This window comes from Perca flavescens, chromosome 6 (genome assembly GCF_004354835.1).
Source record: "Perca flavescens isolate YP-PL-M2 chromosome 6, PFLA_1.0, whole genome shotgun sequence".
Classification (NCBI taxonomy): Eukaryota; Metazoa; Chordata; class Actinopteri; order Perciformes; family Percidae; genus Perca; species Perca flavescens.
In genome coordinates, this window is record NC_041336.1 from 9,409,542 (window position 1) to 9,427,671 (window position 18,130).

The 18,130-nt window shown below is 41.1% G+C and overlaps 2 protein-coding genes across 3 annotated transcripts in view; both read left to right on the forward strand.

Annotated features, from left to right (window-relative positions):
• Positions 1 to 1,134: 1,134 nt before the first annotated feature.
• Positions 1,135 to 5,759, forward strand: sostdc1a (sclerostin domain containing 1a). The gene is made up of 2 exons (XM_028580729.1): positions 1,135 to 1,529; positions 4,609 to 5,759. The coding sequence occupies exons 1-2, from the start codon at positions 1,325 to 1,327 to the stop codon at positions 5,052 to 5,054; spliced, it is 651 nt and encodes a 216-aa protein (XP_028436530.1). The 5' UTR covers positions 1,135 to 1,324; the 3' UTR covers positions 5,055 to 5,759.
• A 1,119-nt stretch (positions 5,760 to 6,878) lies between these two features.
• Positions 6,879 to 18,130, forward strand: part of crppa (CDP-L-ribitol pyrophosphorylase A) — a 54,442-nt gene continuing 43,190 nt past the window's right edge. For both annotated transcript variants that reach the window (XM_028581397.1, XM_028581398.1), the window contains exons 1-3: positions 6,879 to 7,253; positions 10,859 to 11,123; positions 14,805 to 14,954. In XM_028581397.1, coding sequence (XP_028437198.1) covers positions 7,003 to 7,253; positions 10,859 to 11,123; positions 14,805 to 14,954 — 666 coding nt within the window. In that variant the 5' untranslated portion in view covers positions 6,879 to 7,002. The remainder of the gene's footprint in view (positions 7,254 to 10,858; positions 11,124 to 14,804; positions 14,955 to 18,130) is intronic.

Sequence of the window (18,130 nt, forward strand, 5' to 3'; positions counted from 1 at the left end):
ACACACACACACACACACACACAAACACACCTTACATTCAGAGCATTCAGACGCTGTAAGGTCACTGTTAATTTTTGTACCTGAACTAGAGGACCCCCTTAAAAACGAGATGGTTCATCTCAAGGGGTTATTCCTCTTCAATAATTAAATGTCAAATAAATCTCCAGCTTGGATTTGGAGTTTAGTGAGGGAGGGAACATTTCATTTCCCCTCAAATGAAACCAATTCAAACAAGCAGGAACATTCTGGTCACAGCAACTCAGCTACTGGGACTCAGGACCACTTCAGAGTTGATATGAAAGCTAGAAGGATGAGAAGCTACACTGGTACAAATTTCAACAAAACAAAACTCTAGCTTTATAGTGAAAAGAAACATCCAGAAAACTACAAATGAAATCCTAGAACAGCAGTAGACACTGAAAGCAAAGTCTGTTTATCACATAATCACAACACCATCTGGAATTTGATCTGTTTTTGACTTGACTGCAAAACATGTCATTGAAATGTAGAAGCATCTGCATTTAGATAAAGACCAAAAACTAAAGTTGACCTATATATATATATATATATATATATATATACATACATACATACATACATACATACATACATACATACATACATACATATATTCAGTATTGTCTCTGTCATTCCTTCTGCAGTATTATAGATGAAGAGTCTAGGAATGGTATTTTCAAGTTACCTGATTATAGCTTTTTATTAATGGCTTCTAAAATCCCATTTTAATAGGCAATCCTTTTAATAGATCCCCATCCCTGTCTTATGTTTTGGTTCATTTACCAAAATTTCATTTCATTTTCGTTTCATTGTGCTGTGTTTTATATTGTAATTTATTTCGACTTTATTTAGTTATATATATTAATTTTTTTTCGTGTGATTTTATAATTTTCTTTTTAGATATTTTATAAATAGGCTATATCAGCAACCAAAAACCATGTGTTAATGTGCCAATTACTCAGGCACCTAATCCCATCATCATCATCATCATCATCATCATCATCATCATCATCATCATCATCATCATCATCATCATCATCATCATCATCGTCATCCTCTGCAGCGTTCAGGATCAAAAGTTAAACCCTCCACAAAAAAAGCAGTGGGCGGGGTTATTTTACGAGCGTACATCAGTGGCGACCAATCACAGCCTCCCAACAGAGACGCACCTGAGTAGCTGCCAAAGCGTGAGGCGGGCCGGCTGGATAAAACCACGGCTCTCCCATGTTTTTCATCCAGAATCAGTCTACATTTAGCCGGACCTACATCTCTCTCCCCCCAACCCCCCCATACCCGGAGAGCAACCATGCACCTGAGCGCGTACGAGTCGTGCCATTCCTTGGTCATACTTTGCATCCTCCTGAGGAGTTGCCAAGCATTCAAGAACGACGCCACGGAGCTCCTGTTCTCGCATGTGAGCGCGCCGGTGCCGGAGGTTCAGAGCAACGTGACCCTGAACCGCGCACGGACCGGCGGGAGAGGAGCGGCCAGCGCGGCGCACGACAGAGGCGGTAAGGACCGGAGGATGCTCCGCTTTATCATTTAGTGGGCTATTTGTATAGGGACTATAACGTCTGTGTGTGTGTGTGTGTGTGTGTGTGTGTGTGTGTGTGTGTGTGTGTGTGTGTGTGTGTGTGTGTGTGTGTGTGTGTGTGTGTGTGTGCTTTAAGATGCTTTTTAGAAAAGTATTCTCTCACTAGTGTAGAATCTTTGTCTTTTATATTGTTTCCTTTTACTTTCTGGTGTTATTTCTAATCTTTGGTGAGGCTATTTGCAAGACATAAACAGTCATGATATCTGAATACTGGCTTTCTAGGATTAGGCAGTGGATTACTGTGGTCCAATCTCTTACCTTTAGTATCTTAAAGCCCAAGGAGCATGAATAAGGTGAGGAAACCGAACTAGCAGTAAATGCAAGCTGTTCCATTTCCAATTTCCATTTTTTACCCATTACTTTATTCGATTTTCTTAATTCTTCTACATTTAAGGATGCCTTCAGCCGAAAACTCTTGATAAAGTTCTGGTTTAAGAAACCAAATTTCCTTTCAATATCTACATCTCAAAGAGCCAAATGAGGGACCTTTTAATCAGGCACCTAATCCCATCATCATGTAGGGCTGTGCAATATATCGGTATTATATCGACATCGATATACGAGGCTAGATATCATCTTACATTTTGGATAGCGTGATATGACACAGGTGTTGTCTTTTCCTGGTTTTAAAGGTTGCATTACAGTGAAGTGATGTCATTTTTCTGGACTTCCTTACTGTTTTATAATTTGTCATGGTATCCACATTATTGGGGATTATTTATCAAAACTCTCATTGTGTAAATATTTGTGAAAGCACCAATAGTGAACCCTTCAGTATCGCCACAATATCGACATGGATGTATTTGGTCAAAATGATCGTGATATTTGATTTTCTCCATATCGCACAGCTCTGTCATCATGCCATCATCATTTATCATTTACATAATCACAACACTTTAAAATAGCACGCAGCTACTATAACATATCGCAAGAATCCTGCAGTTGTAGAAAAGTAAATAAGCAACACTACAGGGTCGCTGTAAACTTACAATAGAGTCGTGGACAGACCCTGTATAGGGAGGGGTTACTGAAAGCGGCTCTGCTGCCGTAGTCGTGACTCTGCAGAGTTTCCCTGCCAATCACCACAGTGAGCTGAGGTCACACTCCGTGTAACACACAACTGGCTGGCTGGCGTCCGAATGGAGGTGTTCTCCCGTGAACAGGGAGCCTCTGATTGTGGCTCTGAGGGAGGGGAGCGGAGTGAGTTCATTCATCAAACACCCAGTCACAGAGAAGGGGGGGAGGCATTGTCACTGAGCTGTATGAATGGACCAGAGCTTGGGTTACAGTGGTGAAGGGGGCGAGCAGAGGGACAGTGTTGGAAGCCTGCTGCAGAATAATACAGACAGTCGTAGCTGCTGCACAGAGCTAATCCTGATAAATAAGAAAGTGTTTTCCTTCTCACATGCCGTAGTCCCTCAGCTTTTTGAAGTAGAAAGGTCAAAATGCTATTGTGCTCCTTGCCTGGGTTCCTGTGACTTGCCAGAGGCTACGAAAGGGGCTCATTACGGACATAATGTACAGGGTTAAAGGCTGGGCAGTAATCCCTTACTATTATCAGGACTTACCTTTCAATGTCTTGACAGAGTCACTGTGATGTGTCATTTTCTTGTCTCAATTAGTGCTGAAAAGGACATTCTGACTCGGAGCTCTCAGAAAACTAAGTCTAACGTTAGAGCTGCAAAAATTAGTCGATTCATCGAAATGAAACGGCAACTATTTTAATAATAAAATAATGTTATAGTCAATGTTATCCAGGGAAGGGTTAAACTTAAAGGACAAATACTGCGCAAAATTAAGCTAAGGGTTAATAATACATACAGAGTCAACCGTTCTCTGGGATGTTTTCATGCTAATCGAATGTGACCAGTTTTAGCGCAAACATCGGATTAGCTTATAACGCTTGTCGTCGGGACACGGGTAAAGTAAAAAGAAATCGCTATTTCTATACCATTTAACAAGGCTCCAAATATCACCACACTCCCACGGTAGCATAATGAGGGTCCCTACATGTAAACCGAAGCATTGAGAACTTTGTAAGTATAGAGACACTTTATTAAAAACATAGTTTATATAACAGTACCGTTCGCGTATACAGGCAGGCGCCATCTTGGGAAAACGGTCACGATCAGTCGAACGACAATCGCCGTGCTTGAGCTATATTACTGGTTACTGGTACCACGCGTTCGTCGTTCGACTGATCGTGACTTTTTTCCCAAGATGGCGCCTGCCTGTATACCAAACGGTACTGTCTTTATAAACTATCTTTGCAATAAACTTTCTGTGCACTTACAAAGTTCTCAATGCTTTACCTGTGCCCCGACAACTAGCGTTATAAGCTAATTAGCAATTTGCGCTAAAACTGGTCACATTTGATTAGCATGAAAACATATCCCAGAGAACGGTCGACTCTGTACCCAATGTGTTATTAACTCCTATGGGTTCATTTTGCGCCGCGATTCTCCTTTAAGGGCAACTAGACTTGGTTAAAGGTGTTCCGAAGACGTTTCAGCTCTCATCTGACTACCAACGACTTCTTCAGTTCTTCGGCGCACCTTTAACCAAATCTAGTTGCCCTTGTGTTCAACCCTTCGCTTGATAAATATGACCTGAATGACTGAGAACCTTCACAGACATTTAGTCAACATTTGCTTGCTTCAGCTTCTCATATGTAAGGATTTGCTTCTTTTCTGTTTCATACATTTTATTTATTTATTGTTTATTTATAAGGGACATTATCTATGACATTATCACAACCAAGTGTGAGAGATGCAAGGTTTTATTTTCATGATGGCTAACTGAATATGTTTGGGCTTTGGACTGTTGTCTGAACAAAACAAGACATTTAAAGACATTACCTTGGGCTGTGTGAAAATTTAAAGAGGCTTTTTTTCACTATTCCTCGACATTTTCTAGACAGAAGATAGACCTTTTCTCCTATATCCATCCTTTTGCAGCTGCCAGATTCTTACAATTCTGATCGTGTCTTTCCACAGAACGGGGCCAAATCGGATGCAGAGAGCTGAGGTCCACTAAGTACATCTCTGATGGCCACTGCACCAGCATCAACCCCATCAAGGAGCTGGTGTGCGCTGGCGAGTGTCTCCCAGCTCAGATGCTTCAAAACTGGATCGGCGGCGCCCACGGCAGGAAGCTGTGGGGTCGCCGGAGCAGCAACCAAGACTGGCGCTGTGTCAACGACAAGACCCGCACCCAGCGCATCCAGCTGCAGTGTCAGGACGGCAGCACGAGAACGTACAAAATCACTGTGGTCACCTCCTGCAAGTGCAAGAGGTACTCAAGGCAGCACAACGAGTCGGGCAACAAGTTCGAGGAGCCGGCTCTGTCGCCGCCGCAGCTCCTGCACAAGCACAAGTCCAAGAGCAAGAGGAGGCCGGGGAAGAACCGGCTGAGTGAGAACTGGCACGACACCGAACCCTGAGACTCACTCTGAATCCACTCAAACCCACAGGAGTTTTGTCCCCGCGACATCGAGACACAAACGTGCAGAGCTTGTGGATTATCTCTCAACGCGACTGGGACTTGATTTATGTGAAGCTGGTTCCTCACTATGATGGCGAACTCCAAAGCGCATGCTAAGGACTTGTCTTGACATTTGAATCCACGAGGTTGAAAGATAATGTGAACAGAGCTGGGGTGTACAGTCTGCAGAGCCTTCTGGAGCCCCGAGTCGACACACATTGTCCCAGATGTAGCCATGTGCATGCGTTTCCTATGTATTCATTTTATATGCAGATGGAGATCTGTAGTTTAGGCACCACCACCAGTAAACACCAAACATCTCCACAATCCAGTGTAAATACTTGTACATATATCAAATTCTTACTTGCCTTTTTGAAGTATGGCCATGTGTATAAAATGTTACTATGTAAGATTTATGATGTATGATGTAATATATTTTCTGTGGCAACATATAATATGATAAGTTTTGCTTAGACGGTGTCATCAGGTGGGTGGAATCTGGAAAAGATATTTTCATTAATCAGTCTTATAATAGCTTTATATGAAAATAAATATCACTCTTTTTTTTTTATCACGTGTTGTTGTCAGTGGATACTTTAACATGTATGACCCATGCAGGGTGATATTTCATCTACACGAGGGTTGGGTACTGATGAAAGTTGGAAGAAATTGTCACAATTTTTACACAATGGCTATAATCTTCACAGTAAAATTCTTGATATAAAAAAAACATTAGGTTCTTAATTTTAAAATAAATCATAAATATGTATGTGTAGAAAATTGCTTTTCTTACAGGCAGTAATATGAATTCCGCACACAATTAAAACATAATTTTGGTAAGATTTACTCCAGGAATAGTTTTCTCAAAGGCTGATATAGTATTGAGTTCTCATGAGACTTGCTATAGTAGAATCTACTTTCTGCAGTGAGATATAACCTGAAATCCCGCGAGAACTTAGATCTGTGGCGTCCTGTTAGCAACATGGTAGCAGATACCGAATCTTCTCCAAAAATACGTCAAATCCAGAGAGTTTATAATCTTTGGTCAAGTATTCACCAATACATCCATGGTATCCACTAAATTCTGACCGGAAATGAAAAAAGTCACCTTTTAAAATAAATTTCACTAAACTAAAACAAACTAAACTTAAAATAGGGTACATCTGAGTGGATATTTATGCTGAGTGCAAAATACTTGCTCAGTAATTGTAGGCTATTATCCCATCAACCAGTTACCCTGCTTTCTACAGTGGTAGAGATTATTAGTTTTTATAGTCAGACAGGTAAATAAATATTACATACTATTTTCAGTACAAAACAAACGGAAGAATTGGCAATTACTGGTCATTTTTTAATTCAAGTATTTCGATTTTAGAGGCAACGTTGTACTATTCTGACAAAAAAAACTTAATTTAAGGTCTTACTTAAAACGTAATTTTCTGGAGCTTTAAACCACATCTCATGAAATGTGATAACAAAAAACTTTGCTTTCAATAAAGAAATTCACACAGGGTGACTATTAGGTGTTATGGAGTATTTAAAGGTGGCAATGGCATTCATTTTCAACTTTGTTTTTCACCACTGAAGAACTAAGACATTTGAAAACAGTTTACTTGAGATTACAGAAAAAGTATCCCAGTATACATTCGTTGCCAAGTTATGCCAGTTAGGTGCTTTATGGTAAAATAAATAAAAAGAACAGCAATGGAGCATCTTTACCAGCAACTTTGGTTTTCTTTTATTTTGAAAGCAGTCACCGGATGTACGCAGTTTAACGGTTCTAGCTTCACGTCGCTGTTGTTTTCCCAACTCTCCATCCACGTTGCCGCTATCTTCCCACCCCGCCCATTAGCTGGGAATGGATAGTTTTGGGAATTACATGCCGTGACCCCTCACCCACCCAACTGATGGAGGATAACCACATCAACATGCAGAGCCATAGTTGCGACCCGGACAGGCCCGCTCATCCCGGGATTTTCCCAACACGCGAGGCCGGGAAAAGCGACCACCAGCCGGGGGGATCCAGCGTGGACTTCCCGGTGTCTGTGGTTCTTCCTGCCGGCGGCACCGGAGAGAGAACCGGACTACAGACACCGAAACAGTTCTGCTCGTTTCTGGGTCGGCCGCTCATAAGCTACACTATCCAGGCTTTCGAGAGGTAGGATAAAAAATAAAATAAGATAGGACTAAAATGTCATAAACAATAATTTGTGAAGATATCCAGGAAACGTTTCAGGTGTAACGTTAACGTTAGTGACAGAGCAGGAGAGGGAAACGGGACAGGACTTCCCTTCCTCTGTCGGTGTGTGTCTGTGCAGTTCAGGCTGCTCAGTCTGACGCATACTGGAGTATTTTCATTTAGTTAATCCTGACACCTTTCCTCCAGTATTTTTTTTCAGAAGGAACTATTGTAGCTACTATTTACTTCTCTAGCTATCTACATTAGTCAGACCTCTTATTATTACTACGCACATAAACATGAGATCAGTGGTGAAAGTACTCAGAACCTTTACTTAGTAAAAGTAGCAATACCACAGCATAGAAATGCTCTGTTGCAAATTAAAGTCCTGCATTCAAAATGTTATACGTTCTCATGTATTTACATGTATTTATTATTATTTTATTATTTATTTCAGGACAATGCACATTTGATGAACATGTACAGCAGTACACGTAAAAGTGCCAGATTGTAGCCCAAGGGCTAATTTCCACCTGTAGTCCATTAGGCAGGTAGAAATTACAATAAAAAGGACAAAATAAAGAAAGAAAAACAGGACAATGAATTAGTAAATGTTAAAACAGAGACACAATTCATAAGTATGTTCTACTGAGTTAATACGGTACAGCATACAAGCAGAGGTGACCCACGCTTGGTTAGCTCTAAGCCACCTCAAAGACAAAATCACATGTTGGTACTGAAAGCATTTCTTCCTCCACTGGAGGACAGACAGTGACGTATTCTGCAGGTTTCAGGCTCCATGACAGCGAAGAGAAGGTGGATGTTTACACTGTGTGGTGATCATTGCATGGCCTTCATCACAACAATCCAATAACAACCGGTGTTTATAATCAAATGTGTCTCCTCTTAGCTCGTCGTCAGTGTTTACATGTTACATGTCAGGAAATGAATGCGGCAACATCCTGGGACTGGAGAGCAGGATGGAGATGCTGCCTGTGTGGCCCCGGTGATTACAGAGAGGTCATTAGTCATCAGTGTTAGCGCTGTAAAGTAGGAGAGAGTCAGATCCACAATCCGAGCCCGGTCACTCATAAGTAGGGATGCATGGTCTTAGAAAGTTGTGCATTATCATACTGGTGGAACTTATTTCGGTTTACACATATACAAATAGGGCTGGGCAATATGGAGTAAATCAGATATCACGATATTCTTGACAAAATACCTCAATATCGATATTGTGGCGATATTCTAGGGTTGAAAATTGGGGCTTTAACAAAATATCTTCACACTTGGATTTTGGATAAATAATCATCAGTAATGTGGACATAATGTCTAAGTGGGGAAAAGGCAAATAATAGAACAGCTGGAACAGGCTGGTAAGTTCAGAAAAGTACTTTACTGTAATGCAGCCTTTAAAACCAGGAAAAGACAACACTTAAGTCATATCACGATATTACGATATCCAAAATCTAAGACGATATCTAGTCTCATATCACGATATCGATATAATATCGATATATTGCCCAGCCCTATATACAAAAACTACAGATTAATATACACATAATCAATCTAAAATAATACAACTAGCACTGCAGTTCCTAAATGTAAAGTTACTTTGTGAGTTGAAATAAGTGCATCAGTGCAGCGATCAACAGAAAGTGTTTGCTCCCAGGCTCACCCCCTCTCTGTCAAAGCCCCAAAAAACCCAGGTGAACAGGTGAAGCAAACAAATAGGTTATCACTAACGCTCAAACCGTGATGAAAACGCCCACCACCTACAACATAAGTGCACAATATAATAATAATACCTGCAAATTATATCACTTTTTCGGCACGAAAATTGCGGAAAATGTCATCCATGTGAATCGTGTAGATCCAAAGAGTTTTTATTTGGGGGGGGGCTACGGCACCGGTGCCTTAACGACACCGTTATCTACCGGACCCGAATAGCAACGCAGATTTCGGTGCCTTATTTAGGTGCCACTTAAATGCCTGCGCTTCTCTCTGATGCTCCGAAAACGGTCGTTAGCAGGTAACGTTAGCCTAGCGTTAGCTAGCAGCTGGAGAAAACACGGTTAAAATGCTGACTGCTAAACGGTGTAAAAGTGTGTCTGTATTTCACTGGAGAGGATTGTAACACCAGACTGTAGCTGCCGTTGTCTGAAAAACACAGACTCAGCCTCGCCAGCCTCGTGGTGCATTCAAAGTAATTGTAAAATACCCTTTTCCCATCCAGTGGTTGTGTTTGTCGTTAACAGTAATTTACTGGTGAAATAAGTTATTGTTATAAGTTATTGTTATTACATTTTTAATAAAATATTTAATTTTGACCCTGTGGCCTTAGCAATACACAAGCCGTTCTTTGATGTCGCCGTTTTGTACTCCTTTTTTGTTTTTTTAGATCAACTTTTTATTGTTTTATATTTTTGAACAGACAAATACAACTGACCAAGGTGCTCCTTTATTTATATATATCTTTCAGTTCAGGCACCGTTTTAAAAGTATCGTTGAAAGAATCGTTTTAGCACCGGGAAAATGTTGTGTGTTTCCTTTATTTTCTTCTGGGGGGTGTCACCTTTTCAGCCCTTCTGAGTTTGCAGGTATGAATAATCAATAAATAATATAAATGAGACCATGAACACCATACAATATGTGGCTCCTACAGATGTGATGGAGAGTTGCAATACACCCCTCAGAAGGGCTTAAACTGGGTTACATATTAGGGTTGTTTACAAAAGCATTCCATAGGGATAACATTGCACAGACAAAAAAACAAACCTTTCACAGCCTTCTTAAATTGTACAAGTGTTAGCTTTGAAAAATCTGATGGCAAAGCATTTTCCATCCCTGAACCTCTGTAATTTAAACCAAACTGAAGTTGAGATGTTCGACAGATAGAAGGCCTGGGTTTTTGTTATTTCAAGTGGCATGATTATTAAGTTGGTAACAGTAAAAAAAAATGAGATATGAAAGGGGAGAGAACATGTAGGAAAACCGTCACAGGTCAGATTTGAACCCTGGACCTTCTGCGTCAAGGGGTAAACCTCTGCACATGTGTGCCCACTCTACCAACTGAGCTAACCGGGCCACATTCATTTATCACAGGGATAATTCCTGTTATGGGAAATGCGCTCATTCGTGTTCTTGCTGAGAGTTAGATTAGAAGTTTGATACAACTCTTATGTGTGTACCCTAAATATGACGCCAAAGCCCTTAACCACTTAGCTTAGCAGAAAGACACTTTGACACTTTTGGTATTTTTATTCTTTGTTGTACATTTGCTGGTTTCATTTTCCCAAATGTTAGGATTTTCCGCCTTTCTCTGTTTTATGTCTTTTGTTAATTGAATGACTTTGAGTTTGGACTCTTGGTCGGCCCATAAAAGAATTTTGAACACGTCATCTTAGGCTCTGGGAACTTTTTCCCAGACATTTTCCAGATTAAACAAGCAAAAAAAAGAATCGATAGATTAGTTGCTGCCCTGATTCCTAAATGTAAGAAGCTCTGGGTGGATGTTATGATCTGCCTATCTTCCTGGTCTTTCTGACTTCTCACCTGACCAAACAGACGGTGTGTTCTCGCAGGGTGTCATGGATCCAGAGCATTGTGGTCGTCGTTGCCAAAGAAAACATGGACCTGATGACGGACATCGTCAAGCGTTTCCAGCACAAGAAGGTTCGAGCTGTGCCAGGCGGCTCGACTCGCCACAGGTCGATATGTAACGGCGTGCGGGCTCTGGGCGACGGGGAGGAGGAGAGGCCGAAGGTGGTCATCATCCACGACGCCGTGCGGCCATTTGTGGACGAGGACTTACTGTACAAGATAGCCATGGCTGCCAAGGAACAAGGGGTCAGTATGATGAAAGCCAATTGATCTGAAACACCCGAGTATTCAAAGGGAAAAGAACTGAAATCCCTCCGACATCCGAATCACAAAAGGTTTTATTGCCACAATAAGTACACTTGTGTGGAATTTGCCTTGGAGAAAGGTGCATACATAAACAAACTTATTAAACATTAATATGAAATAAACAATAAATACAGAAAAATAAATATACAAAGTAACTGTTGCATAAGAAATAGAAAAAAGAGGCTGAACGGGTTGAGTGCAGAATTAGCGAAGGATATATAGCATGTGCAATGGGCAGGTGGATAGGCCAGGATGAAGGTTAGAGCAAGTGTAGTGACTAGGGATGGGGGGTTGGGGGTTAGGGTTAAAGGCTGATTTATGCTTCTGCGTCGAATCGACGGCGTACCCCCGCAGACCCCTCTGCATCGCCGCGAACCCCCCCTCCGAGCCCTCCGCCGTAGCTCGACGTGCACCTCCAAAAAAAATAGTGACTTGCAGCTCTATAAAAGACAACAAAAAACAACCTCGGTGCGTCCCGGGGCAAATGGGCCTTTGTCACTATTTTTGGACACTTGAGACAAAATGATGGATTTGAAATCCATCATTTCATCAATCCATCCATCACAGAGGAATTGAAAAACACATCGTCAGATTAATCAATAATGAAAATAATTGTTAGTTTCATCCAATGTTCATTAGAAACCCAGATCTCCTACTTGTCAAATTGGGACTGCGATGTTAAACCTCGCGGATATCTGGAGGATATAGAAATCATATTTTTTAAAGTAGCCAACTGAGCTATCCGGGCGCCCATATGTAGAGGTTTACTCCTTGACGCAGCGGGCTGCGGGTTCGACTCCGACCTGCGGCCCTTTGCTGCATGTCATGCCCCCCTCTCTCCCCCCCCGCCCCCTTTCCTGTCTTCAGCTTTCCTGTCAAAATAAAGGCTGAAAATGCCCCAAAAAAAATAATCTTTAAAAAGTAACAGACAGAAATCAGTGAACACGGGGCCTTTGATCACTGCAAACATTCAATTTCTGCCACGAGGAATCGTTCAAAGCTCCGTAAATGTCAAAACTTGGAAACGATCGTAATTACAATGATCTCCCATTTGTAAATATGACTCAAAGATGGGTTGAAGATGGATCGTCAGTGTTTCCAGTAGCACATAATGGCAGGATGCGTCTCTTTCCAAGAGAGCGGCAGTTCAGAAAGCGAGGAATAGAGGAAACTACCCCAAAAGGCCAGTAGTTCTAATGCCAATTAAATCTCGACTGGAGCTCATACTTCATTTCTCAAACCAGAGAAGGTCAATTACAGCGCAGAGTGTCAGCAAATCCATCATGGCCAGCTGCAGTTACAGGAATCAAACCTTTGACCTGGCGGGATGACAAGTTACCCAAAAGCAACGGGTGACTTTTGTTTGTGCGTCCCTGTGCCTCATTTTTCACCGTGCAGTGTGAACATCAACAAACCAAACGCTACAATTACAACAAAGTCGAGTTTTCCAGTCGGGGGTTCAGACCAAAGACGACAAACAGGTCTTGTGACCTCACCTCAAGGTCTTTCCATCTTTTTTTAGAGAAGTGTTTATCCCATTGACAGATCCATTGCTCCTGGTGGGCGGCGTGTATCCCGTCAGCGATAAATGGAAAACATTTGGACCCAAGTCACGGAGCCCCGCTGTGACGAACACGCTTGCAGATCACTCTCGGTAATGATCCACGGCTGAGGCTCCGTTGAAGGCAGGTCACACAGGTTGTGAAAGAAAGCAAGAGCTCCCTGACATGGGGCCAACGTTTATGGTGTGTTTCTGAGTGTGCGTGCGCCTTGTGATGAACTTTCACTGCAGGCGGTCTGGTCTCCATTATCTCGCCAGTGTCCACGCTCACGGCAGAGAGCCCGTCTCCACCGAAAAACAGCAGATTCATTTTGATTTTAACCGCATGTGTAACACGCAGAACACATGTTTGCTTTCCTTTCATTTCATGTCAGCAAGCGTGTGGCTGACCGGCTACTCCCGGACGCCTTCTTTCGTGCCATTGATGCAAATACTGTCTCAGAAATGTGGATTATTTTGTACAAACAGTAGGACTGGGCATCGAGAAGCGGTTCCAACTTGGAATCGTTTCTTTATTGGAATCGTTTAGGATCGTACTTCCAGACGCTTGTTGTGTTGCCATGGAGCACAGTAAGGGGCGTTCTAGTGTGGCTTTATTTTACGTTGAAAAAGCCCAGTAAAACTGTAAATCAACATCAAATCAAAATAAAATGTTCCTCTTATCTGTGAAAAAAGCACGTGACCCATTTATTTTTTGGGCATTTCAGGCCTTTATTTTAGACAGGACAGCTGAAGACACGAAAGTAGAGAGAGAGAGAGAGAGAGAGAGAGAGAGAGAGAGAGAGAGAGAGAGAGAGAGAGAGAGAGAGAGAGAGAGAGAGAGAGAGAGAGAGAGAGAGAGAGAGAGAGAGAGAGAGAGAGAGAGAGAGACATGCGACCGCTCTACCAACTGAGCTATCTGAGTGCCCCCTATTTGTGTTTTGTATGATTATGTTGTGCATGATGTTGTGATAAGAGTTGTTAAACATGATTGAATCTTCACAAAACTGCAGATTTGACATTTTATGCCAACATTTTGATCAGCTTTTATCTACAATGTACTGTGAAGAGAAGTGGTTCCATTAGGCATGCAGCATAACTGTATGAAGTGGTTTTGTTACAGATTAGGATATAGATGTATATACTGTGTGTGTGTGTGTGTATATATATATATATATATATATATAGATATAGATATAGATAGGACAACAAACAGCGACTGTGTGGCTGGTAAATTGCAACTGAAAGGCAGCGGTCACCACGTTCACTTTAGAAAATGGGGTTTATGCTTCTGTGTATTTTTACATACACATCTAGTTGTAAAACAAGCTGATTTATGTTTTTCATGTAACGGATTCAGTTATTTGCATTTTTCACTAAACTCTGTAAAAAAAAAAAAAAAAAAACTGTTAGAGACAACTAAAGTGTGATTTATGATTCTACCGAGGCTCCCACAGAGCTTTCGGCGTAGCCTACGTATGACCTGAAGTTTATACTTTTGCGTAGGTGTGTGCGTCGAGCCGGCATGTGTGTGTGTGTGTGTGGGGAGTGTGTGGTAGAGCGAGGGAGAAGTGAGAGAGTGACGGTGATTAGCTTCGGAGCGAGTAGCGAGAAAAACCTGTGCTTTCTGACCACAGTGGGAAATCTGGAACAGGAAAAGTTAACCCTCATTCATGTTGTTTATGGAGAAGGAGAACCAGGAAATGAGTCGGGGGAAATGCAACGCTACCAAGACAAGACGTGCGTCGCAGCGACGTGTTGTTACATTTTTCGAGAGGTGCGCGTCAGGCTACGGCTTGGCTACGGCGTAGGCTACGGCGCAGGGTCCGTGTCTCCACGTACATATGTACGTAGCCACGGCATAGATTTTACGCAGAAGTATATATCACGCTTAAGACAAAGGAAATGTAATCAAACTGTGAGCTGATTGTATCATTTCACCCCCAAGACGCTTTCGCGAAATGCTAAAAGTGATGTTGTATGGTTTCAAGAGCAACAAGTTCACCCTTTACAGAGCTTGTCTAGGGGTATAATATCTCTCTGTCGTTGTATTCAAAACAAATCCTAAAAACTCTGCCCAGGCAGCAGGAGCTATCCGACCTCTGGTTTCCACGGTGATAGCCACCACATCAGAGGGCTACTTGGATCATTCTCTGGAGCGAGCCAAGTACCGAGCCAGCGAGATGCCTCAGGGATTCACATATGACGTCATCTGTCAAGCCTATCAGAAGGTACAGTCATTTGCTTCATTTAGCATCAACACACAAGAAGGCGTTACTATGTTGTGAGTTTATTTTTATTTTTTTATTTGTAGTTTATTTAAATAGGGACAGATACAAAAAAATCATAGAGTATTACAGAAATAACAATCCAATGCCTGTATCACAGTGTTTGTAGCCATGGCTAATTCGCAACACCTGTCCCTAGGAGGGCTTTTAACAGTTCAAATAATAGAAGAAGTCAAATTTTTACAATGAATACAATAAAATGTCCAAAAAAAACAATTAAAGCAATAAAAATAAGTGTAGTAAATAAACACATTAACTCGGACTCACACAGATGCACACCTCGCATACACACAGCTATGTATTTCATATGGAATGTTCACACTGCTGCTGCTGTATTAACCATGCTTTTACTAATTTCCATGATTTTACTAATTTAAAGTAGTGGGGCTACGAAGGTGATAATGACAACAATAAGTGCATACGTGATGAAAAAGAAAAGAAACACAAGGAGGACATAATGCGCTTCGATGGCACAGGATGTTTAATAGGGGTGGGGGACCAAATCGGAAATCGTATCGTGTTTTGCAACTATTTTTAAAATCTATTCTTTTCCCCAGAATCAATGCTTTTGTTTTTTGTTTTTTTTACACCAATGAGTCACCTAAATATTTTCTTTTGATACGGCGACGGCAACTACATCATATCTGTTTCCAGCAAAACAGAGTGAAAGCAGAAAATGCAGAAAACCCATGTTACGTGTTTCTTTACAAATGAAATAAATGTCTGACTGACTGACTGACATGTGATGTGCATTCTTCTTAGAAAACAGTTAGTTTTCAGAAATGTCTCATGATATATTGTCTCTGGAAGTGTATTATTCAACTTTTGTTTTTGTTAAAGAAGGCAAAGAAAATCGCAATACTCAATACTTCTAGAATCGCAATAAATGAAAATACAAATCCAATCATGAAAGAATCCAAATGGGACAACAGCATATCGTCCCAGCCCTGATATTTAACATGTCAAAGATTTTGCAGTCCCCAACTCCCTGGTTACAAAAAATGTTGACATAGCAACGAGTGATGTTGTGTGAGTTGTGTTAATCAGTGAGCCAGGAAGCATAAATGTAGCCAGAAGTGAGGAGAGGGTACAGGTCGGTGGCTGCAGAGCGCCTCTATAACCGTGTAATTGAAAAGTACTTACAACGTAAGTTTCAAGACGGCTTGTCCCTCTTGTGGCAGTCAGCCCTTTTGTGATAACCTGTTAACTACAGCCGACCTGTCGTTGTCCTGTTTCCTTAAATGTTATTAATGTGGGTTTTAAAAAATCTTTTGATTTAGGCGTCCTATCAACTCAAATAAGCATTTTCCTCTTTGTTAGGTAGTTAAAACGATTGCTGGAAAGGCAGAAATGGCAGAAACAACAATTCATTAGGCTACCCTAATTTTAAACTGTTTAGACGTAAAGTGAGGAGTCGGGTCTTACAGAGACAAAGTCAGACCACTTTTTAAGTCTTCAAACAGACAAGGTGATTCAAATAGTTTGATGTCAAAGCTTAAAAAATGTGTAATAAAAAAATATGTAGGTATCTTTCAGCTGACTTACAGTCTCATAGCTGACAGACATGCACAGCAACGACGGCTTTGAGATTGGGAGATAGAGTATCAAATTCTGCAGCTCTTTATCAAAGCCCATCTCTATGCATATTTAGGTCATTTCGCTCAGAGTCTTGCAACTGCACCGCAACCTACAACTATATAGATCGAATCGAGCGGTATTTAAAGGCCTCCAATGTCACAGAGGGTGCATATTTGTTTTCTCTGTTCATTCCCATGTAGTACACACTCTCTGTTCATTCCCATGTCGGACACACTCTCTCTATCTCATAGTCACTGCAGACACTTTTCAGATTTTAAATTGCTTTAGTTTTCAAATGCCATTGATTTGGCTGAGGATGCCCATTGGAATTGTGGGTAACGCTTGATATATGCCATGTAAAATTAATGTATACGAAATCTCATGACTCATCCATAAAATGGGAACTTTAATCAGTATATGGTCATGGTGAGTTGGGCTCTAAGCTAAGTCACATTTTCTCTAGCCCCGGCTGCCACTGTAGTAGGTCTAGGCTAATTTTTCCAGTTATTTTGTATACGAGCCCATTAGATTGTGTTGTCGTTTTGTTATTTTTTTAATGTGGCCTCTACTCTCTTAGAATCGAACCGTTTATCTAAAGCGCCATGAGGCAGAGAGAAATAGGCTGAATTACCATTTTCGGCCACAGCGAGGTGTCAATGGGCAGGTGGCGCTCTTTCACAATGACTCACAGATCTGATACTACTGGAGCTTCATCGTTTACAGTTTTTTACATCTGCTTACACACGTTATCAAAACTATCTCTCCGTTTTTCAAAACTCTGTTGTTATTGAGTAGCATATAATATGGTATTTATTTATTTAATTCTTTATTTAAAACGGGTAGTCTCATTAAGATCAGAGATTGTTGTGGTTTTGGACTTTTCTGTTGCCTGTTATTGTTATTTCTGTATGTGTCCTGTTTTTATTGTATCCTGTGGTCTGTGTATATTTTGTTGTGTGTAGTTCTGTTTTATTGTGATAGTCTGGTTTTCTGTCTTGTCATACCTAGTTTTACTTCCTTTGTTTTCCCGCCTTGTCTGATTGTCCTATCCCGCCCTGATGTGTTTGTATCACCTGTCCCCTTTGTTCATTACCTCATGTATTTAACCTCTGTGTTCCTTTTGTGTCTTGTCAGATCGTCTCTTGTCTTGTGTCAGTTTGTTTCTGCCTGTGTTTTGCCTGTCAGTTTGTGCATTTTGTATCCCATTACCGTTGTTTTTGGATTTCTCCCGCGGGGCTTTGTAAGTTTTCCAGTCTCTGTACTGCCGTTTTTTGTTGTATTAAATCCTCGAGTTCAAAACATCTCCTGCCTGCCTGCCTCTCCCTGCATTTGGGCCCTCTACCTTCCTCTCACCGTCACAGAGATATATTTTTCAATATTTATTTTTCAAGAGATACCTGTTCATATAAAATAAACATACAGAGGGAGGGGAGACAAATAATAAAGCAAAGAAAAAAATATTTTATTATTTCGTAGCAGCTACTTGTTCAATAATGTGATAATATTGCCATCAGTTCCAGTGTTTTTAATGTCAAATCTAC